The sequence below is a fragment of the Stenella coeruleoalba genome, assembly GCF_951394435.1.
Source record: "Stenella coeruleoalba genome assembly, chromosome: 10".
NCBI classification, from domain to species: Eukaryota; Metazoa; Chordata; class Mammalia; order Artiodactyla; family Delphinidae; genus Stenella; species Stenella coeruleoalba.
Window position 1 is genome coordinate 5,009,145 of NC_137156.1, and position 24,477 is coordinate 5,033,621.

Consider the following 24,477-nt stretch of genomic DNA (forward strand, 5'->3'; position numbering starts at 1 on the left):
CCAGCCCTCCCTCCTGGCACCTCCCAGAGACTGCACCCTCCCTCGCTCTTTTTTATTATTTATAAGCAGTTAGGTGCTCGCAGCGAGTAAAAGGATCCCGTTGATGTCCGATGGGCACACTGGTGGGTACTGGGGCCTTCCACCCTCGGGAGGGTGGGTTTTTGACGTGAGAGCTCTTCCCTCTCGTGTGTCTTGGTGGACTCAAGACCAGGTAGAAACTAGTGACTGGAACCTGGGTCAGAATTGAGGAGAAATACATCCCTTTTCTAGCTCAGCTGTGACTTGATGCTTAATTTTTCGCCACCGCTGATGATTAACTAAATGGTGTCTAACAAGAACACTAGTATTTATTGAGCACTTAGCCTGTACGGGGCACCGTTCTGGTGCCTTCTGTGTGCTGATTGATTTAATCCTCATCACCGCGTGATGCAGTAGATGCTATTATTTTCCCCATTTTACAAATGAGGAAACGGAGGGCAGACGGGACAGCCACTCTCCCAAGCTCATACCCAGCCAGGCTCCAGGGCCTATGCTCTCAGCTGCTCTGTTGCTACAGCTTGTCAGACACAGATGTTTATAACACAGATGAGAGGCACTAGCTCACTGAGCTGAAATGGATTCTCCCTTTTATTCTCTTTTCAGGAAACAAAAGAGGAGAAGTCTTCCTATAACTGTCCCCTGTGTGAGAAGATTTGCACTACACAGCATCAGTTAACTATGCACATTCGCCAGGTTTGCTGCTGCTTTTGTATTTTCTTTGTTAAGAGAGGGGATGGGATTTTATCTTAATGGATGGATTGTGGCTGTTTCATTTAGATCTAATATTCTTAATTTTGAGGGGCAGTTATGAAATAATTTTTGTGTGTCCGTGTTATTGTGACAAAGTCCCAGGTCAACACAGAATATCTTTTTGGAATTTAGCAAACATCTAATTAACTAACCACATGTAACAGAAGACTTTTCATCATCTGTGACTTGCCATTGTGAACCAAATCTCCTCACAGTACAGTGAGATTATAGTTGTAGACCCTAATTCTATATATTGCTATAAACTTACATCATGTAGCAGGGAATTTCCTTGACTTGGGATCTCTTTGGGCTTTTTTTCTTTACTGTAAGATTTATCCTTCTCCCTTGCCTGCTGTGGCTGGTTCATGACAAGTATTGAATCTAGAACAGTGAAGGGCTGACAATATTCAAATCGTAACATGGTACTGAATAGTAACATTGTTTAGTAACTTGGGTTTGATAGAACACAATATTTATTTGCCTATGGTCTCAATAGATTTTGATGTTCAGGACGATATTTTAAATGAAAAAGAAAAAAATTGGTGAGAAGTGTTAGTTTTTTTTTTAATAAAGCTCTGAACGTGCATTTCATAATCGCCTCATTTTGACCCGTCTTCCTAAGTGACCACTGCGATCATTGCTTTCTGTAGCACAACACAGACACTGGAGGGGCCGACCATTCGTGCAGCATTTGCGGGAAGTCGCTGAGCTCGGCCAGCTCCCTGGACCGCCACATGCTGGTGCACTCTGGGGAGAGGCCTTACAAGTGCTCTGTGTGTGGCCAGTCTTTTACCACCAATGGGAACATGCACAGGTGAGTGAGGGCAGCCTCTGCCTGCTGGCTAGAGCCTGGAGGTTGACAGAAAGCAAAGTGGCCTTCCATCCATCTTAGCTAAAGGCACAAAGAGTTCTGTTCACTGTATGGAAAAGCCAGAGATGATTTTGTGTGCCTGCCGTGTACAGTCTCCAGTGTGTCAGAGGTGTCTGCTCAAGGAAACAGAAGTACCTGGGCTAGGTCTTTGGCCGATGGGGGAATCTTCAGGGTGACCCTTTACCAATTGGAGTTTCTTTGCTTAGATGCCAGAGGTGGGCAGCTTATCAGACACAGAGGAACCCTTGCCTTTTTAAAACTATTTGCATATGCCTACCAGATACCCTGCAGGGCGAAAAATTTCTGGAGTAGTTGAATAAATAGTTAAGTGGGCTGGTCCTAGAGCTTCAGGATAAGATAGGATAAAATGAGAAAGAAAATCTGATAAATGTCAGGAATCTACTTCCTGAGGGAGAAAGAGGCTCACTCAGAAGTGGGAGGGAACTCAGTGGTGGGTATATTAAAATGTGGGAGGAACCAATGGAAAATGCACTTTACAGAACGATTACTTAATTTTAAGGGTTAGAACAGACTTTTTTTAATGCTTTCTTTTTTTACACACACATTTAGGAACATTGGAAATCCAGGAAAACGTTTTAAAGGGACTCAGAATTTCACCTTCTCAAAAAGTCAGGCTGTTTTTATTTTTCCGTATTCCCTTTTAGGCGTTATGTTGATTTCTTTTAAAGAGTTGACTAACATTGTTTTTTACATATTTACTCAAAAGAAGACTTTATATAGTTGTGAAATTGATATTTTATCATATATAAATACTCAAACGAGATGGTCCAGTTTATTCCAACTGAAATCATTTTATGATCCACTGATGGTGTACTTGGGACATACTGGTATAGTGGTAAATTTCTGGATTTTTGGAATTAGGCTCCTGATTTCAAATCTCAGCTCTGCTACTTGTAAATTTTCCATCCTTGAGCAAGTTGCATAACCTTGGTACCTCACTTTCCTTCTCTTTAGAATGAGATTTTTAATGAGGATTTGGAGATAATGAGTTTAGCCCATGGCAGGCACTCAGCCAGTGCTATTTATTATTTTTATTTGCATTTCTGAGTATTGCTGCAATAATTTGAATCCTATGGAGTTCTCAGTCTGAACTCCTAGAAGTAGGGTAGAGTATGACATGAAAGGTATCACTATTTTAAAGAATTTTGATGAAGTGGGGTTTTTTTTTTCCTATATAAGTTCCAATCCCCTTTGCCCCTCATCTCTTCCTAGGAGTGTTTCTGGGTACAAAGGAGGAAGTGAATACTGTCATCATTTTTTAATATAGTTTACATTTTAGTGTTTTACTTTTTTACCTCCACATCAGCCTGTTAGTATCATTTTGCCTTCTGTTTGCCATTCGTTTTGTTTTCCCTTCTCCTTTTATCCCACCTGCAAAAAAAAAAAAAGTCCTCTGTCGCTTGTGTATTTGACCCCTCAAAATCTGGTCCTAGAGGTATTGCCTGTTCCCTTCTTGGGGGGTTTCCCCGCTTTCTCCTACCCAATTTTAGAACATTTTCATTACCCCAAAAAGAAACCTCATACCCATTACCAGTCACTTCTCATTACTACCCACCCTCTAGGCCTAGGAGAAGACTCATCTACTTTCCTCTGTTGATTCACCTATTCTGGACTTCTCATATAGCATGCGGTCTTTTGTGACCAGCTTCTTTCACTTAGCATTAATGTTTTCAAGATTCATCTATGTTGTAGCATCTATCAGTATTTTATTATTTTTTATTGTCATATAACAGTCCATCGTATGGACATACCACATTTTATTCACCTCTTCATCAATTGGTGGACATTTGAGTCATTTTCACTTTTTGGCTACTCTGTATAATGCTGTTGTGAACATTGTTGTACAAGTTTTGTGTGGACATGTGTTTCCACTTCTCTTGGGTAGATACTTAGGAGGGGAATTGCTGAGTTGTGTAGTAACTCCATGTTTTAACATTTTGAGGAACAGCAAAGCTGTTTTCCAGAGCAGCTCCATCATTTTACACTCACACCAGCAGTGTGTGACGGTTGCAGCTTTACACATCCTTGCCAACACTTGTCTTTTTCATCACAACCACCCTAGTAGGTGTGAAGTGAAGTCCCCATGCGTTCATAATTTTAGTTTTCACATTTAAGTCTACAATTCATTTTAAGTTGATATTTGTGTATAGTATAAGGAAGGAATCCAAGTTCAGTCTTTTGAACTATTTAAAAACTTTTCTTTCCTCATTGAATTATCTTACCAGCTTTATCAAATTTCAGTTAACCATAAGTGTAAGGATTTATTTCTGTACTCTCAATTCTGTTCCATTGAAAGGTATGTCTATCCTGAGGCCTAACACTGTATTGATTACTATAGCTTTTGGTAAGTTTTGAAATTGGGAGGTGTGACTCTTCAAACTTAGACCTTTTCCTAGATTGTTTTGGCTATTCTGGGCTGCTTGCATTTCTGTGTGAATGTTAGGGTCTGCTTATCAGTTTCTGCAGAAAAAAGCAGCTGGGAAGATTATAGGGATTGCAAAATGTGTAAGTCAGTTTGGGGGCATCGCCATCTAACAATATTAAATCTTTGAGCACGGGATATTTTCCATTTATTTAAGTCTTGATAGATTTCTTTCCACTATGTTTTATCATTTTTAAGAGTGCAAGTTTTATATTTATTTATAAATATATTTATTTATATTTATTTTAAATTTTTTCCAAGGTGTTTTATTCTTTTTAGTGGTATTGTAAATGGAATTGTTTTCTAATTTTGTTTTTTGACTGTTAGTTGCTAGTGTATAAAAATAACAATTCAAATTTTATATTGGTTTTGTTTCCTGCAACCCTTCTGATCTTGTTTATTCATTCTAATAGTTATTTGGTGGATTCCTTAGGATTTTCTATATCTAAGATCATGTCATCTGCAAGTAGAGAGAGTTTTCCTTTTTCCTTTGAAAGCTTGTATTTATTTTTCTTGCCTGCTAGCCCGGGCTAGACCCTCCAGTGTGATGTTCAATAGAAGTGAAAAGAATGGACATCCTTGTCTTATTTCTGATCTTATGGAGGAAAGATTTAGTCTTTTCCCATTAAGTATGCTGTTAGTTGTAGGTTTTTCATAAATGCCCTTTATCAGTTTGAAGAAGTTCCTTTCTATTCCTAGTTTGCTTGGTGGTGTTGTCATGAAAAGGTGTTAGATTTTGTCAAAGGCTTCTTCCACATCTATCAAGATGGTCAAGTTGTTTTTGTCCTTTATTCTGTTTTGGATGTTAAATTAACCTTATTCCTGAGATAAATCCCACTTGGGCACAATGTATAGTCATTTTGTCATATGTTGATAGATTGGGTTTGCTAGTGTTTTGTTAAAGATTTTTGCCTATATTTATAGGCAAAGAGATATTGGTCTGTAGTTTTCTTGTGATGTCCTTTGCTGGTTTTTATATCAGGGTAATATTAGCCTCCGAGAGTGAATTTGGAAATATTCTCTCCTCCTCTGTTTTTTGGAAAAGTTTGTGAAGAGTTGGTATTAATTCTTTTTAATTAAATATGTGGTAGAATTCATCAGTGAAGCCATCTGGGCTTTTCATTCTGAGAAGTTTTTAAGTTACTAATTCAGTCTCTTTACTTGTGATAGGTCTGTTCACATTTTCTGTTTCTTCTTGAGTCAGTTTCAGTAGTTAATGTCTTTTCCAAAAATTTAGCCATTTTGTCTAAGTTATCTAATTGGTTGCCATATAGTTGTTCATAGTGTCCCCTTACAATCCTCTTTATTCTGTAAGGTCAGTAGTAATGTCTCCTCTTTCATTCTTGATTTTAATAATTTGAGCCTTCTCAATTCTTTTCCTTAGTCAATCCAGCTGAACATTTGACAATTTTATTGGTCTTTTCAAAGAACTTTTGATTTTGTTGATTTTTCCTCTGTTGCTTTTCTGTTCTCTAGTTCATTAATTTTCCACTCTAAACATGATTTTTTCCCTCCTGCTTGCTTTAGGTTTAGCTTGCTCTTCTCTTTCTGGTGTTTTAAGGTAGAAGATTAGACTGTTTATTTGAGAATTTTTTTTAGTAGAGGCACTTACAGCTATAAATTTCCCTTTAAGCATTGCTTTCATCACATGCTATAAATATTTGTATGTTGTGTCTTCTTTTTCATTCATCTCAAAGTATTTTCTAATTTCCCTGTGATCTCTTCTTTGGTTATTTAGGAGTATGTTCAATTTCCACATATTTACTTCTCAAATTTATTTCTATTATTAATGTCTAATTTCATTCCATTATAGTTGGAGAACATACTTTCTGTGATTTCAATTTTTTCTTAATTTATTGAGGCTGGCTTTATGGCCTAGCATATGGACTGTCCTGGAGAACATCCCACGTCTGTTTGAGAAGAGCATGTATTCTGCTGTTGTTGGGTGGAGTGTTTTCTCAATGTAGTGTCAGTTCCAGCTGGTTTATACACTGTTTAAGTCTTCTGTTTCCTCATTGATTTTCATTTATCTTTATGTGCTCTACATGTAAGGTTTGTACAGTTATCATCCCATTTTGCAGATAAGGAAACTTGCTTAAGATCAAAGTCAGTGCCAAGGTTTGAGCATAGGCTGTCAGGCTTAGAGGCCATGAGGAATAATTGATACAGCTTTCGTGTCACTTTGCGTATTAGAAAAAAAGCACTCTTTCAAGCTTTACCCTCTTTAGGAATAATTTCATGTTGTTGTAGAGTATTATTTTCAATGTCAAACTATTTGAGCCATCCTACTAGCATAGTATACTCTATTTCATGAGCATGGAATCGCTTTTTATTGATTTTTTTTTAAGTGTGTTGTTTGTGAATTATGTTGAATTTTTTATAGCCCAACCCTTGATATTACCCTAAGATGCATTTCTCATTTATGCACAATGCGTATTGGAGTTGTTTGTAAATTACTGTTTATAAGTATTTTTTTAAAGCAGGCCTTAGGGATGTTTGTGCTAATTTTGGATTTTGTGCTGATTTTATTGTGAGTCATCTTGATTTGGAGGAGAGGACTAATTGTTGGGGGCTGAGTTCCAGTCCTAATTCTGCAGAACGTTTCAGAAATCTCTCGATTTTTTTATACTTTACCACAATGGCATGGTAAAACCTCACTTAGAACTTGTATTCAAATGCAGTGTTTGTGAAAGCATTGTGAAGGCTTACCATGTACTAGGGAAATGTCCTGGGTGAGGAGTGTTCCTGAGTTTGTATTTTCAGAGCTGAAGGCACCCTTGTGCTGATCTTTGAGAGGTATGCACTCCTAGCTGTGTGACCCTAGCAGGTTAATTAACCTCTCTGTGTCTTGGTTACTTCATCTGTAGAAGGCAGTGATATCTGTACCAATGGGAGCATTGTGAGGATTCATGAATTAACACATGCAAAGCACTTAGGATAATGTTAGTTAATCACTATTTATAAATAGATTTAAATAAGTGGTCACTAGTGTTGTGATGGTGGTGGTGCCACTGAAGGGAGGGATGGCGATTGACTATGCATATGACGCCAGAACATAAATGAAAGGTTGTCTTTTCTTTCACCTTTTGCTATACTAACCCTGTAATTTAAATACCAAAAAAATTATTTAGAATGTTTGAGTTTATCACACTGCATTTATTTTTGTCTTCCCTGTAGAAAATTGCAAACAATGGGTTAAAAGAACATTTGGTGTTCGGTAATCAGTCATAGTCATTACCACCTTCACTTGTTGGTGAATCTGTACTTTTGAAAACAAAAATTATAAAAATGTGAAAACACTGACAAAAATGTGCCAGAAAGAGTAAAGTTAGATTTATTTGTCCTGGTGGATCTGTTCCAGAATCTGATAGTCGAACGGTGAGCTGTGATCTCTCCTGAGCACATACTTGTGTTACATTAATCAGGGGCCAGAGCTGCCCTGGGATGTGTGTGTGGGGATTAAAAAACAAGAGTGAAAACCCAAGTTGTGATTAGCTGCATCCGTACTTGACTGCCAGAGCCTGGAAGGAAGTCAGTGGACTGTGTGTGGTGCTCACGACCAAAGTTCTGTTTCTCATTTTTCTTTGGCTGCTGCTGTTTCTCAGGGTCTGCGGCCGCAGCTGCCATCGGTAGAGCCAGGAGCTCACAGGTCGGGGCTCTGGAGCCCATGCTAAGCCCGGGCTGGTGCACCCACCCCCGAGTCCCTGTTCTGCCTTGTTTCTAACCTGCCCTGGGCCTCCTTTCCTGTGTCAGTTTCGTGTGACACGGCTCTGGGCTCTGGTTTTCAGTACACCCCCTTTGGGGGTGCAGATTCAGTGAGACCCCTGCTGTGACATGAGTCCCTGCGATGCAGATTTCTAGATCCGATTCTCCAAGGCCCGATTCCACAAGGCTGGTCTGAGGACTCCTAGTGCCCCTTCCCTTGGCCTCCTGCTCACCCTGTTCCAAAGGTCATCTGCACACGCATACATGCTGCACACTTCCGTGTGCACGTTCTCTTGGATAAGCCCCACCTTCCCCAGGTTTATCGCTGAGCACCGCATGTAGGAGGCAGATCTGGTTCCACCCCAGACTTTTGTTGCTTCGGCACCCAGAGGGCCTCATTATACGTTTCACAACATGGACCCCAGTACCATGTCCTTTTCAACTTCAGGTTATTCCTAGCTGATAACGAGGTACTCTTTGCAGTCACCCACTTTGTAAAGCAACTCACTATATCTCCTTTGGCCACTAGTCCTTTTATAAGTGTGTTTGTTTTCTTTGTTTATTAGGCTAATTGGCCTTTTTGTAGAGTTTCCTTTACCTTAGTTTCATGAGAGGACCATCAACACATAATCAATCCAGTAGAATTATCATATTAGTAAAAGAAAAACAAACTCCACAGAATCAGAGCGCAGATTAAATTATGTGCTGTCATGTTGATAGTTGCACTGTAGCTCTGATGCAGCCCATAACTTATAATTTAATTCCAGTAAATACATTTAAATGATATTTAAAACTGATTGTATATTTGGTAACTAGGGACACTAGAGTGATGCAAATTCCAGCTCATTTTGAAAAAGGCTGGGGGAGAGACCATCTCGATTTCTTACCGTATCTGGTACGGTTTTTCAAGTTAACACTTCCCTGACTGCGGATTCTCATGTTTTTGAGGCTTGAAAATCCTTTATCCCAAACCTTTCTAACCTCAGCTTAGTTCCTGAGCAGAATAACAGGCTGCCATCACAGTGCAAAACATGCATCACGGAAACATCACTGTGGCTCCAGCTTTTAACTTCCCAGAACTCTTTATCAGTTGCTCCTATGTTGAAAAGCTGGATTGAGAGGTGCTTGTCTTCCAAAACAAACTTGGGAAACTGAGCCAGAGCACGCCCTCTGGGAGAGCTCAGTGTAGGAAAAAGGGCACTGAGCTTTGCAATTTGCAAAACTTTCCAAAAAGTGCTGGACGGCAGAGCTATGAAGAAGTGATGATACTTGAGAGGGTTGCAATGGATCTCATTTGGAAAGAATCAGACCTCTGAAATGGGTATTTTTCTTTTGCCTTGGAAAATAGGAAATTAATTTCCACTTTGCTCCTCATCTTACAAACTCTAGACTTTTAAGCTGTAAAGAGAGTCCTGGAGTCACGTTGAGGACACACAGGAGGGAGACCCTGACCAGAGCAAGCTTTCCTAACTTCTCCGTTCTTTGGAAGATATATCCTTTGGAGGATAACACATCCTCCAGAGAGCAGGGATGTATTATCATTTCAGCTGTGTGTTTAGAAGGTGAGGCAGGGACATCCCTGGAGTGTCATCTGCTTGTTTTGCTTTCCTCCTGCAATGGGCATGCCTTTGTCCATTGCTAAGTACAGGAGACACAGGCCCTGAGGATGCTGCTGGATAATGGACAGTCTTCAGGAACAGAGGCTTATGTGTTCCTATTATGCTGGAAAAAAACATTCGCTGCACAGAAATGTGACCTATTCCATGACGAATGAGACCGCGGAGGCTCTGAATTTAGCACACTACTCTCAGATGCTTAGGCACGGCCAGCCCTTGGCATGTACAGCTGAACTTGGGTATCGGAACAGGTGGCCGGCATTGAAGGACAGAAGGAGCAGACGTAGGACAGTGCTTCGGGAGGGTCACTCCTTTACCCTCCAAGCGCAGCGAGAGGAAGGGCCTTGTGAAAATCAGTCGTGGTGGTAACCGAGTTTCTGAGGGCGCCCTGTCACTAGTTTTGTACCTGCTACTTCTCAAGAGTGGAGGTGCGCATGCAGAGGCTCAGCTAGTCCCATCTTGAAATGAGTCTTAATCACAGTTGCCTGCTTCCTGACATACTCCCTGGAGGGAAGGAAGGGATTGGGTCAGCTCACATGCGAAGAAATTAGTTTAGGATAAAAATCTGTGGGTCACCCTACCCAGGACTGAAAATTTTGTTTCCTTGGAAATATTTCTATAAAAAAGAAGGGGAAAATGATTATGTAATAACACTTCTCTTATCTATAACTAAGTATCTGTTCCTTAGGGGGGAAGACAAATCAGAAGAAAATACCTTTCTGGGACGCTCAGAGGTCTTTACACATTCAGGTCCACTTAGAAGATGATAAACATCGCAGCCCTCTAAAGATTGTTGGGTTTGTGTGAATGAGATTTTAATGTCGTGTACATGGTCAGCACAACTGTATGAGCTGTGCTGGACATGTGATCCTCACATCTGGTGGGTGTTCGGTGACTATATGGTAGTTTCATGATAGCAGTTGGGTATCAAGGCAGTTTCGGTATATTTAGTACCCTGTACTGAAATCGTCAGACATACTTCGGGTACAGTTTAGAAAACCTTTTCTGTTACAAGGGATGAAACTTTTTTCTTTTTAACCAGAAAAAAGAAAGTCGTTAAAGTATAATACCCCATTCCCTGATCATTCCACTTAATATGCTTTTCACTCCCTTGAGAGTCTACATTATTCAAAGGCTGAGAACTTTCCCCTTGAGAGTAAACATTTGTAAATCTATTTATCACAGCAAAATGTCTGAGTTACCACTTCCCCCAGTAGCATTATTAATTTTTCACCAAACGAGTTTATTTGTTTGACTATATTTAAACGTTTTTAGCCTTTCTTCACATCTCATTGGCTGGAATTGAAATTTGTATGCATTTCTTTTAACTTAATAGTTGTTTAAATAAAGGCGGCCTCTCTGTGGGTCCTCTGAGAGCTCTTCCTTCCTCTCTGGCTATGGCTGATAAAGGATGCTCCACGGAATGGGGAAGAGGGCCTCCGTTTCTTCATCTATAATGGGGGTGACGTTTTGCTCACAAAAGTTGTTGTTATGAGGATTAAATGCTATATAATATATACCCAAGCCTCTGGCTTACATAAGATATTTCACAAATTGAAGTTCCTTTCTTTTCTCCCTGAGGAAAGTTTAACCCACTAGTCACTCCTCCGTGCCGGTAAGTGTGAGTATTTACAAAACCAAGAAAATAGACTCTGTGCCCTTCGACCATGAGGATTTCAGGCTGCGTCCTAAGTTCGTGATGGTGTGAGAGCAGGGTTTTGTGTGCCGTACACCTTTTCTGAACTGTGCACATCCTCATTATTATTTGAACACTTCTGTTTTGTTGGATTGCTTGTTCTGTTGTGTTTTTACATTCTTTGTGTGGATTTGCACTTACACTATTAGATGAGAGTCTGTGGTCCTTTTCAGAATTCTTACTTTACATTTTAGAAATCTTTACGTAGTAGAAAGCTACCACTCTTCTCTGAGAAAAAGAACAGGTCAGAGTGATTTGTCACAGAATTTTATTCTTCACATGAGATACAAAGTGTAAGAAAATAGCAAAGCTGGAAGTTGACCCATTTCAGTTGACACTCCCTTGTGCAGCCTGTTTTGTGTTTGCTAGACTGACATCCTCCAAAATATTTTTCCTTCTACTTTGTGTTTTCTCTATTCTAATACCCCTTTAACCCTTTCAGCAGAGCTTTTTTTTTTTTTTAATTATTTATTTTCAGCTGCATTGGGTCTTTGTTGCTGCTTGCAGGCTTTCTCTAGTTGTGGCGAGCGGGGGCTACTCTTCGTTGCAGTGCTCGGGCTTCTCATCGTGGTGGCTTCTCTTGTTGCGGAGCATGGGCTCTAGGCGTGCGGGCTTCAGTAGTTGTGGCTCACAGGCTCTAGAGTGCAGGCTCAGTGGTTGTGGCTCACGGGCTTAGTTGCTCCACAGCATGTGGGATCTTCCCGGACCAGGGCTCGAACCCGTGTCCCCTGCATTGGCAGGCAGATTCTTAACCACTACGCCACCAGGGACACCCCAGCACAGCTTATTTTATTTTATCTTTTTTGAAAGGCTAATTGAAAAATGTCCTTGTGCTGTGTCTCACTTTTGATTCTGCGTTTTCCTCTGAAGGACCAGTTCAAGTTCACTTACGCTGGAGAGAGTTTATTCATAGGACCGTTGGAGCGCAGGGAGGTAGTAAACACCAGCCAAGCGTTTTTCCTTGTATCCCTGTTTCTCACATTTACGATCTGCTTCCTAATTAAATTGTTTCTTACCGTTTGGCCACCTGGATGCTAAGGTTTACAGCTTAGCTTTTCTTCTGTTTTGGCAGAGGTCGTGTTTGTCTATTAGTTTGTTTTTGGAGATTAAGCAAACGCAAAAGAAATGTTGGGTGCAGATGATTTGGCATTTTTGACCTATCTTGTCAAACTATTTCGAAAGCTCAGTTGCACCAGGTAAAACTGGTAAATGGCATCAAAATCTGGAGCATCCTTGCTTGCCCACACTTGAGCAACCTGGCAGTTGTGCACGCTGGAAATCAGGTCATGGGAGGCAAGGTGTGTGTTTGCTGGGGTGGGATGTGGCCCGGGGAGCTGGCCTCTGCCCTCTTCTCCTCTGCACACTCCCCTCGTCTGATGGCCCAAGAACTTTGAGCAGATCACGAGTGTGGGTCCCATTTAGTTTTATAATGTGAAAGTAGCAAGGTGAGGAGGAAGGCGGGAGACGGCGAGTCTGACTGCCAGCGTTAGATCACAAACTTAAACCTGCAGGGTGCTGGCTGCAGGCCACGCAGCACGTCCTGCTTTATACCTTGCATTTTTCCGCCTTTGTTTAAATATTCAACCTGTCCAACCTGTTTGGGCTGAACAAGCTGGTGCTAGCAAACATCGAAACTGTCAACGTTTTTCTGATTTGTTAAGGAAGGTGATTAGCAGCAAATTCTGCACCCCGCACCCCCCCCCCAAAAAAAAAGTGAACAAGTAGCACAAAAATCTTAGCACGTGTATTTACCGCACTGGATACCCACTCTCTCCCTTGGGGCGTGTGTGTGTGCTGGTGGCCTTTCTCCTCTGCTTCCTTCAGGGCTCTGGGTTGATGGAAAGCTTGTTGGCCTTCAGTGGGGAGAGAGTTTGTGTTTCCTTAAACCGGAGATGCGGTTGCATAATGGGTTCACTGGGATGCCGCGACTGTACTCCAGTCTCACTCTCTGAGCTTATATAACCCAGCGCCCTCGGGAGGCTGTGCCGGTTTTGCAGGTGAGAAGACTGAGGTCTGCAATGGCAGGGAGTATAGCCAAGGTCCAGGCACATCTTGGACCCTCCTTCCCGGGCTCCTTCCCCCACAGCACATCATGTGGTCCTGTGTGTCACCCCTGGCCAGCCTTTATCCCACTTAGATAGCGGGGACTGCAGTCACAGACAGGGGCCCTGTGATCTAGTTTGTTTCGCAGGTGAAGTTTGTCTTTGGAGCCCTGTTCATTTTCTCTCTGTCTCTGCTGGCCCCTGAGGCGTAGAGGATGGTTGTCCCCGCAGTGGTGGTGACCTCCTGCACCCACGCCCACACCTGCCTTCCCCCTGTGGTGCGTGGCAGGCCGTCTCAAATGGCCCGGCGCAGGCACTGCTTGTTCCTTTTTTGGAAAAGGATGGGGGGCAGCAAACGGTGCAATGGCACCCCCTTATTACCAGGGAGTCCTCTCTTCCTCCTTGCCCAGAAAGGATGTGAGTAACTGGGCTCTGCGGAAAGGTCTGGTGCCTTGCGCGTTTCCATTCTACTGCGAAGCGTTGAGCTGGGAACTGGCTTGACTGGCTTTGTAGCTGTTTGCCACCGAAGGGCCTTCTTGGGGGGGCGGTGGCAGGTGCCCCCCTCAGAGATGATGGCTCCCGGCGGAGGGCCTCCATCACCCAAGACCATAGATACGAGTCATTCTTGGGACAGGGCCAGCTCAGAGTGTGGCGCGGCCCCCGGGCTGTATGGGAAGGTTGAAGAAATGGAGGTGTTTAGCCCATGGAAGGGAAGAGTCCGCACAACATGACGGCTGCCCAGAAATACCTAGGGGCTGTCAAGGGGGAAAGCGATCATTCTCGTTCTCTGCATTAACACAGGATGGGCCTGGCAGGCTCGTTCAACTCTATGTGAATGAGAGAGTTCTCTTTGCATGAGAGAGCAGTCAGCTCATCCAGCCTCTGGGGTCTTTAGTTTGGTTTTTTTTTTCAGAATCTTTAATTTTACATGGAAAGAGGTACTCAGTGTCTTTGTGGGTATTATAAACAAAGGAGCCAAATAATGCATGGAGAGTGTTATAACAAATGAAAGATTATTTTAGGAAAACAAGGGCAGACAAACGGGGAAAAGTACAAGAGGGTTCAGGGTATTCGGATTCAAAGGCATGGCTGTTAGGAACAAGGTCTAGAATAAAAGTTTTTTACAAGTTGATATTTATTGACGTGGGCCGACTGCCAAGCTCCCTGCACTGGATTTGAAAGTCAGGAGAGAAGGACGGGGCTCGAGAGTGAGTGGCACGGGCCCTCTGTTGTCTAAGTAGGCGGTCCATAACAAGAGAGCGTGTCCCTCGATTCTGTTCTGAAGTCAGTGACTCCCAGTGTCAACATGAAAGTAGGGAAGGAACGCAGCAGCCACAGGTGGCCTTACTCCTGCCTGAAGGACGGCCGGGAGAGCAAGGACGGGAGGGGAGATATTCTTCAGGCATCGTGACCCCAGCCCTGTCCGTCAGTGAGGAAGTGTTTGCACCAAGGTCTCCCACGAGACTAAGATGGAGAAGGAACCCAGAGACAGGGGAGCAGAAATCAGGTCCAGCCAGAGCTGGAGCCCGGAGTCGGGCTGGAGAGCCTCTCTGGGCTGGGGAGCTCTGGAGGGGGAGAGTGCAGAGGCATTTATTTGTTAATGAGAAGCTGGGACCTGAACCCCGGATACATCCTGCCTCGAATTAGGATTCCCTAACTTCTCCCACAGTTTCAAACAATCCTCGCACTGGCAGCAACACCTCGCACTGCAGCAACAGCGCAAGGCTGCAACCAGCACGAGGAGAGAGATTCTCTGCTTTGGGATGCGCCTCCCTAGAGTCAGGGGAAGAGGAACTGTGGGGCAGGCTGACGTGCCATGCTGCGCCCCTCAGTGGAGGCAGGGGCAGGAGGAGGGAACCTCCTGTGTCTCAGCCTCCACCAGCCACGTGGCAGAGGCCCGGGGCGGGCTGCAGCCTCCAGGCGTTGTGTCCGGGGCAGCCACCAGGAGCTTCTGGCAGAGGATTCCCGCAGCCGGCCTGCGGACAGTAGGGGACGCCTCCCTGAGGTCTGCGCCTCTCTCAGGCCTGACTTCTGCACGTTCCCGGGGGAGCTGTCTCTTCAGTCTCCAAGGCTGCTTACACCACCGTCAAACCTTCCTCCACACCCTGGCACAGCCGGCGTGACCTGCCTGTGGATAAGCATGACTGAACCTGAGCAACAACCGCATCATCAGAAGGTGCCTTTGGGCTCACAGGTGGAGCCACACGGGGAAGAGCTCCCCCGCCGGCCCCTTGTCCACCTCTGTCTTCACTCCCCAGCCCATCGTTTGCCAGCACAGGGCGTGATTGCCTTATAGGCGTCACTCTGGGCTCCGCACCCTGAAACTCCTCCCCTAAACATCTGTTAGGGAAACGCACACAAATCTTTCTGGAGACTTACTTTGCTTTGGCCCAAAAAATAGGTTGTAGAGGTCCGATGCCTCTTAATCTCATTCATTCCCTCTTTGGTTATCACAAGGCTTTGTTGTAAAAGCAAAGCTAGCAAGGGGAATGGACGGGGAGGTGTCTATAATCAGCCTGTAAAAACCTGTGCGAACCTGTTGACTTCAGTCCGGCGGGGCCCTGAGCCGTGCTGGGTGCTGGTTTTGTGTACGGTTTGTGTCCTGTTTACTGAGAGTGACCTTCCTTATGATGCCATTCACTCAGAGGATTCAGCCCCTAGATCAGTAAAACCTACGTGGAAATTCAGTCTGAGAAGTGAGCAGACACTAGAAGTGTCTGGATGTTGCCTGAACTTTGACCTTCACTCATAAATTAGACATGGGAAAGCTTGAAGAAGGTTTGAGACCTGCCATGGGGACACCTTCTACTAGGTAGTCCTTTAAACTTGTTGAAAGTTTTTCAAGGGATTTTACCCCAAGATAAGAAGGTTAAATTTCCCTGTTTTTGTTACGTATTGATACCTGGTAAACTTGTGCAGGTAAACTGCAGAGTGAACCTGGGAGAGGTTTAATGCTTATATCCAAAAAATGTCAACATCGTAGTCGGATAGTTAACTGACCTGTGAACAGTGCGAACGGTTAAAGAATGTAACTGGGATCCAGTGGTTGTCACGCTTGAGCAGGCATGGGTATCAGTGGAGTGAAACCCAGGGTACCGAGCCCTGGCCCAGAGTCTCTGAGTCTGCAGGTCTTCAGCCAGGCCTGAATTTACATCTGTAACAAGCTCCTGGGTAAATGCCAGTGGTTCTGGTTGGAGGACCACAGTTTGCAAGCCAGTGCTCTGTAAGACTGGCAGTATTCTCCCCATTTTGTAGGTGTGGAATCTGAAGCTAACATACCTAAGTAACTAGTGGGGTCTCCGTGATTACTAGATGGTTATTAGTTGGCGCCGTCTAAAACGTCTCTATGCTCTGAGACCACCCCAAGGCTTCATTGCCGTCACATGGTCTCTCCACCTACTACACCATCTTCCCACCTGAATTTGCTTTTTCACCTACTAAATTCCTGCTTCGTTCTCAGAGCAAGCCAGTGCTTGAATGGTTAAGGGTTTACCTCCATTTCCAAATCACACCTAAGAAAGGTCAGTAGAGAATTCTTGTATTTGGAACTGGAAGTGAGGAAGTTGGGGGAGGAGGGAGGGATGTGCTTTAGGAATTGGTCTGTCTGCTCTGAGTTACTAGACTGGCATTCAGCTCTTGTACAGGTGTAGCTGTTTTAGCTGTGATAGATTCAGTATTCTTACAGACATCCCACCCTAGCTAAAATGGATCTTTTCACATTTTAGAAGTGAAATAATAACACTTACAGGAGGGAAACTTTGAGCTGAAAATATACATCCCCCCCGGAATTCAAAGTGGGCTCCTAAAAAGTACTCAGATTGAGATTTTTTTTCCCCTTGTTTTAAAAACATCTGCAATATTTGTCATTATTCATTACTGGAAGAGTCCCCCCACCTCCCAGGAGGGGGCTGGGAGTGCAGTGTTAGGAATGGGAGAAAATTTCCCTTGACTCCTGAAAGAGTTCTGATAAAATGCCTTTCTTAGACCGCGATGTGGCAGGATTTCTGCAGTCGATGTGGCATGCCTCCAAAGGAAATTTCTAGGATTATATGCAGAAAACAGATGTTTACTTTGATTTTACATCAACCTCTCTCTACTGTGGTTGTAGGTGTAGTTTTGTGTTTTTGTTTTTTTGTGTGTGGTACGCGGGCCTCTCACTGTTGTGGCCTCTCCCATTGCGGAGCACAGGCTCCGGACGCGCAGGCTCAGCGGCCATGGCTCACGGGCGCAGCCGCTCCGCGGCATGTGGGATCTTCCCAGACCGGGGCACGAACCCGTGTCCCCTGCATTGGCGGGCGGACTGTCAACCACTGTGCCACCAGGGAAGCCCAATATGTGTAGTTTTGAATGCATAAATACAGATGAATTCCAATAAGAGAAAAAACTATCCCGTGTCCTCAGGGTTGATCTTTGGGGTGTTCTTCATCGAGGTCCCTTCACTGTGACACTGTTTTCTATACCATCTCATATCAGGTTTGTGAACATTAAATCCTAGTAAGGTGAGTGAGAAGTTGTCTTGGAACCGGAAGACATATGTGGTAGTGGTGCTGCAAGTGTAGCTGGTTTTCTGCATCCACTTCATCCATGCGTCCATTCCCTCCATGCATCCATTCAGCAGTTATTGATTCATTCGCCTGCTCATCCAGCCAGCCATTTGGCCGCTATTTATTAACCACTCACTGTGCACCACCAGGGGCGAGTGCAGAGAACAGGAGAGGCAAGATTATAATGAAACTTCTTTTCAGTCTGAGCCAAGGAGACAGTCACACGAGTAAATACCAGGTATTTCCAGTTACTGGTATGTGCTGTGAAGAAAGTAAAACTGGGTCGAAGGCTGGAGAGCATCTATGTTGAGTGGGCTGGGGCGCTTGCTGTGACAGCAGGCACCAGCCCTGGAAGGCCGGGGGCGGAGCAGCCTGGGTAGAGGGCGCGCAGCAAGTGCACCAGCCCTAGGGTCAGACTGGTTGGATGCCTTTGAGGGACCTGGAGGGAGCACTGCGTCTGAAAGCACCTTGGATCGGGGTAGGGTGCCGACAAAGGAGGCCCAAGAAGTAGGCAGATCTAAGAGGGGCCCATCGGAGGCACTTACGTGGAGGAGTGTCTGATTTGATCCATGTTTCAGAAGTTCACTCTGGCTGCCTTGTAGAGAATGAACAACAGGAGGGCAAGAGGGAAAGCAGGGTGGCCAGTGTAAGACGTTACGGCCAGCCACTCAAGAGTCCTGTGGGTCATTTTTGCAGTATATCCATCTGTGGGTATAATGGTACATCAGCCCCTGTGCATAAATCCTTGCACTTTTGTCCAATCATTAGTTTTCGAGACAAATTTCTAGAAGTGAAATCAATGGAATAAAGGGCATATGTATTTAAAATTCAGATCCCTGTCACTCAGCTACTTTGCAGAAAGGTGGTTACCAGTGTTCAGTACCATCGACAGCGTTGAGAGCCAGCTTTCTGTCCACAGCAATGCTGCATATTTCTCATCCTTGCCCACCTGGAAAGTGAAGAGCTGTTCACTGTTTAGGTGCAGGATGGAGGACGCAGGGCTTGACAGCAGTCTGAATAAAGGAATCACAGGGGTCTGAGCACGAGCTGGTGCAGTGGTTAAGACTCTGAGCTTCCACTGCAGGGGATTCAGTCCCTGGTCAGGGAACTGAGATCCCGTATGCTGTGCAGTGCGGCCAAAGAGTAAAACAAAACAAAACCAAACCCACACACCTGAGAACCCCAGCTCTGTTTACACAACCTCAGGACGTGGTCGTCCCAGCCCTCTGTTTGCCCTGCACTCAGACCACATCCAAATTGGTTTTCACCTCTGATCCAACATTTCATGAAGGATATTCACAAACTGGAGAGTATTCCAAGATGAGTAGCGACCAGCAGACTGGAGCGCAGAGCTGGGGGACGCTGGCTGAAGGAGCCAGAATTGTTCAGTTTTGGGAAGAGAAACTTCGGAGAGACGCAGACCTCATCTTGATCTATCTGAAGGGCTGCCCTGCAGAAGAAAAGGTGCACTGACTCTGTGCCGCCCCTGAGGACAGACAGACGTTTAAAGGAAGGATGGAAGTTTTGACTCGACATGGGGAAGATGGTTTTAACAGCTGGCCTTGCTGAAAATGGAGATGTCCTTGTTGCTGGAAGCATTCAATCCGAACTGAATGACGTTGTCTTCAGTGCACGCTGCTGAGGGACGTTCTGTGCTGCGTGGGTGGTGGGATACCATCTCACCTCCCTTCCAGTCCTGAGGCTCTTTGTAATTTGTTGATTCTTAGGGTACATGGAAATAAGGCGAATTAGCCCTTGAAATAAAACCTGAAAGAAAAACACCCAGGTCTTCTAAAGAAGAGAAATTGGATTTTCTCCTCCCTGCCCACCCTCCTCTCTGTTTTTGGCCACACTCTGCAGGGAAGAGGCCATTAGTGGCTCATCATGGTGACTCGCCCCACTTCCTGTGAGCATCGGGGAGGAAACCGACACTTCTGTGGCCGCTCCTGCTATTGGAGGGAAGATGAGAAGGGGTCAGGTTAGGGAGTGTCTTTAACTGCAGATCACATCCAAATTCAGAAATACCCGGAGATCCCAGCGCCTGGCAGCTCAGTTATTGACTGAATCAAGTTCTTAAACGAGCCTCCAGAAGTTGGCCATCCCATAGGTGGAAGGACAGACTGGGAACCCCCTGTGTCTTGGCCAACAAGCACCATTTAACCCTAGAATGGAGCATTGCTTGAGCTGTGAACTGAGGCTCCAGCTGGGCTCAGTGGGGTAGCCGGAGTGGCTGGTATGTTCAGAAGCCTCATGTTGCCACCAAGCCCCAGAGACGGCCTTGACCTGGTCTCGTCCCCCTGCTGTTAGCAGTGACACAGGACTGGAGGGGGGAGTATCCAGGCCTGACCTGTGGGCCCTTCATTCTCCTGTTGAACGTAGATTAGAGTTTGGTACCAACTGCAAGACTGTGGGCCACAGTCACTCAGAGAAGAAGTGTCCAGGGTTCAGGGAATAGCCTTGAGTGTCCAGCCTGTGATCCGTGATCTATTTGTTTTTCTCTTTCTGACTTACTACACTCTGTATGACAGACTCTAGGTCCATCCACCTCACTACAGATAACTCAATTTCGTTTCTTTTTATGGCTGAGTAATATTCCATTGTATATATGTGCCACATCTTCTTTATCCCTTCATCCGATTATGGACAGTTAGGTTGCTTCCATCTCCGGGCTATTGTAAATAGAGCTGCAATGAACATTGTGGTACATGACTCTTTTTGAATTATGGTTTTCTCAGGGTATATGCCCAGTAGTGGGATTGCTGGGTCATATGGTAGTTCTATTTGTAGTTTTTTAAGGAACCTCCATACTGTTCTCCACAGTGGCTGTATCAATTTACATTCCCACCAAAAGTGCGAGTGTTCCCTTTTCTCCACACCCTCTCCAGCATTTACTGTTTCTAGATTTTTTGATGATGGCCATTCTGACCGGTGTGAGATGATATCTCATTGTAGTTTTGATTTGCATTACTCTAATGATTAATGATGTTGAGCATTCTTTCATGTGTTTGTTGGCAGTCTGTATATCTTCTTTGGAGAAATGTCTGTCTATGTCTTCTGCCCATTTTTGGACTGGGCTGTTTGTTTTTCTGTTATTGAGCTGCATGAGCTGATTATAAATTTTGGAGATTAATCCTTTGTCAGTTGCTTCATTTGCAAATATTTTCTCCCATTCTGAGGGTTGTCTTTTGGTCTTGTTTATGGTTTCCTTTGCTGTGCAAAAGCTTTGAAGTTTCATTAGGTCCCATTTGTTTATTTTTGTTTTTATTTCCATTTCTCTAGGAGGTGGGTGAAAAAGGATCTTGCTGTGATTTATGTCATAGAGTGTTCTGCCTATGTTTTCCTCTAAGAGTTTGATAGTGTCTGGCTGTACATTTAGGTCTTTAATCCATTTTGAGTTTATTTTTGTGTATGGTGTTAGGAAGTGTTCTAATTTCATACTTTTACATGTACCTGTCCAGTTTTCCCAGCACCACTTATTGAAGAGGCTGTCTTTTCTCCACTGTATATTCTTGCCTCCTTTTTCAAAGATAAAGTGATCACATGTGCGTGGGTTTATCTCTGGGCTTTCTATCCTGTTCCATTGATCTATATTTCTGTTTTTGTGCCAGTACCATACTGTCTTGATTACTATAGCTTTGTAGTATAGTCTGAAGTCAGGGAGCCTGATTCCTTCAGCTCCACTTTTTGTTCTCAAGATTGCTTTGGCTATTCGGGGTCTTTTGTGTTTCCATACAAATTGTGAATTTTTTTGTTCTACTTCTGTGAAAAATGCCAGTGGTAGTTTGATAGGGATTGCACTGAATCTGTAGATTGCTTTGGGTAGTAAAGTCATTTTCACAATGTTGATTCTTCCAATCCAAGAACATGTTATATCTCTCCATCTATTTGTATCATCTTTAATTTCTTTCATCGGTGTCTTATAATTTTCTGCATACAGGTCTTTTGTCTCCTTAGGTAGGTTTATTCCTAGATATTTTATTCTTTTTGTTGCAATGGTAAATGGGAGTGTTTTCTTGATTTCACTTTCAGATTTTTCATCATTAGTGTATAGGAATGCCAGAGATTTCTGTGCATTAATTTTGTATCCTGCTACTTTACCAAAGTAATTGATTAGTAGTTTTCTGGTAGCATTTTTAGGATTCTCTATGTATAGTATCATGTTATCTGCAAACAGTGACAGCTTTACTTCTTCTTTTCCGATTTGGATTTCTTTTTCTTCTCTGATTGCTGTGGCTAAAACTTCCAAAGCTATGTTGAATAAGAGTGGTGAGAGTGGACATCCTTGTCTTGTTCCTGATCTTAGTGGAAATGCTTTCAGTTTTTCACCACTGAGGACGATGTTGGCTGCGGGTTTGTCATATATGGCCTTTATTATGTTGAGGAAAGTTCCCTCTATGTCTACTTGCTGCAGGGTTTTTATCATAAATGGGTGTTGAATTTTGTCGAAAGCTTTCTCTGCATCTATTGAGATGATCATATGGTTTTTCTCCTTCAATATGTTAATATGGTATATCACGTTGATTGATTTGCATATATTGAAGAATCCTTGCATTACTGGAATAAACCCCACTTGATCATGGTGTATGATCCTTTTAATGTGCTGTTGTATTCTGTTTGCTAGTATTTTGTTGAGGATTTTTGCATCTATGTTCATCAGTGATATTGGCCTGTAGTTTTCTTTCTTTGTGACATCTTTGTCTGGTTTTGGTATCAGGGTGATGGTGGCTTCGTAGAACGAGTTTGGGAGTGTTCCTCCCTCTGCTATATTTTGGAAGAGTTTGAGAAGGATAGGTGTTAGCTCTTCTCTGAATATTTGATAGAATTTGCCTGTGAAGCCATCTGGCCCTGGACTTTTGTTTGTTGGAAGATTTTTAATCACAGTTTCAATTTCAGTGCTTGTGATTGGTCTGTTCATATTTTGTATTTCTTCCTGGTTCAGTCTCGGCAGGTTGTGCATTTCTAAGATTTGTCCGTTTCTTTCAGGTTGTCTATTTTATTGGCATATAGTTGCTTATAGTAATCTCTCATGATCCTTTGTATTTCTGTAGTGTCAGTTGTTACTTATCCTTTTTCATTTCTAATTCTATTGATTTGAGTCTTCTCCCTTCTTTTCTTGATGAGTCTGGCTAATGGTTTATCAATTTTGTTTATCTTCTCAAAGAACCAGCTTTTAGTTTTATTGATCTTTGCTATTGTTTCCTTCATTTCTTTTTCATTTATTTCTGATCTGATCTTTATGATTTCTTTCCTTCTGCTAACTTTGGGGTTTTTTTGTTCTTCTTTCTCTAATTGCTTGAGGTGCAAGGTTAGGTTGTTTATTTGAGATGTTTCCTGTTTCTTAAGGTAGGATTGTATTGCTATAAACTTCCCTCTTAGAACTGCTTTTGCTGCATCCCATAGGCTTTGGGTTGTTGTGTCTCCATTGTCATTTGTCTAGGTATTTTTTGATTTCCTCTTTGATTTCTTCAGTGATCACTTCGTTATTAAGTAGTGTATTGTTTAGCCTCCACGTGTTTGTATTTTTTACAGATCTTTTCCTGTAATTGATATCTAGTCTCATAGTGTTGTGGTCGGAAAAGATACTTGATACGATTTCAAGTTTCTTAAATTTACCAAGGCTTGATTTGTGACCCAAGATATGATCTATCCTGGAGAATGTTCCATGAGCACTTGAGAAAAATGTGTATTCTGTTGTTTTTGGATGGAATGTCCTATAAATATCAATTAAGTCCATCTTGTTTAATGTATCATTTAAAGCTTGTGTTTCCTTATTTATTTTCATTTCGGATGATCTGTCCCTTGGTGAAAGTGGGGTGTTAAAAGTCCCCTACTATGATTCTGTTACTGTTGATTTCCCCTTTTATGGCTGTTAGTGTTTGCCTTATGTATTGAGGTGCTCCTATGTTGGGTGCGTAAATATTTACCATTGTTATACCTTCTTCTTGGATCGATCCCTTGATCATTATGTAGTGTCCTTCTTTGTCTCTTGTAATAGTCTTTATTTTCAAGTCTATTTTGTCTGATACGAGAATTGCTGCTCCAGCTTTCTTTTGATTTCCATTTGCATGGAATATCTTTTTCCATCCCCTCACTTTCAGTCGATATGTGTCCCTAGGTCTAAAGCGGGTCTCTTGTAGACAGCATATATATGGGTCTTGTTTTTGTATCCATTCAGCCAGTCTGTGTCTTTTGGTGGGAGCATTTAATCCATTTACATTTAAGGTAATTATTGATATGTATGTTCCTATTCCCATTTTCTTAATTGTTTTGGGTTTGTTATTGTAGGTCTTTTCCTTCTCTTGTGTTTCTTGCCTAGAGAAGTCCCTTTAGCATTTGTTGTAAAGCTGGTTTGGTGGTGCTGAACTCTCTTAGCTTTTGCTTGTCTGTAAAGGTTTTAATTTCTCCATCAAATCTGAATGAGATCCTTGCTGGGTAGAGTAATCTTGGTTGCAGGTTTTTCACCTTCATCACTTTAAATAGGTCCTGCCACTCACTTCTGGCCTGCAGAGTTTTTGCTGAAAGATCAGCTGTTAACTTTATGGGGGATTCCCTTTTGTGTTATTTGTTGTTTTTCCCTTGCTGCTTTTAATATGTCTTCCTTGTATTTAATTTTTGATAGTTTGATTAATATGTGTCTTGGCGTGTTTCTCCTTAGATTGATCCTGTATGGGAGTCTCTGTGCTTCCTGGACTTGATTAACTATTTCCTTTCCCATATTAGGGAAGTTTTCACTATAATCTCTTCAAATATTTTCTCAGTCCCTTTCATTTT

The 24,477-nt window shown here is 43.1% G+C and overlaps 1 protein-coding gene across 10 annotated transcripts in view; it reads left to right on the top strand.

Moving 5' to 3' along the window:
* The window catches only part of RREB1 (ras responsive element binding protein 1), a 177,573-nt gene that overhangs the window by 114,995 nt on the left and 38,101 nt on the right, over positions 1 to 24,477 (top strand). For all 10 annotated transcript variants that reach the window (XM_079933232.1, XM_079933233.1, XM_079933231.1 and 7 more), the window contains 2 exons: positions 643 to 732; positions 1,440 to 1,603. In XM_079933232.1, coding sequence (XP_079789358.1) covers positions 643 to 732; positions 1,440 to 1,603 — 254 coding nt within the window. The remainder of the gene's footprint in view (positions 1 to 642; positions 733 to 1,439; positions 1,604 to 24,477) is intronic.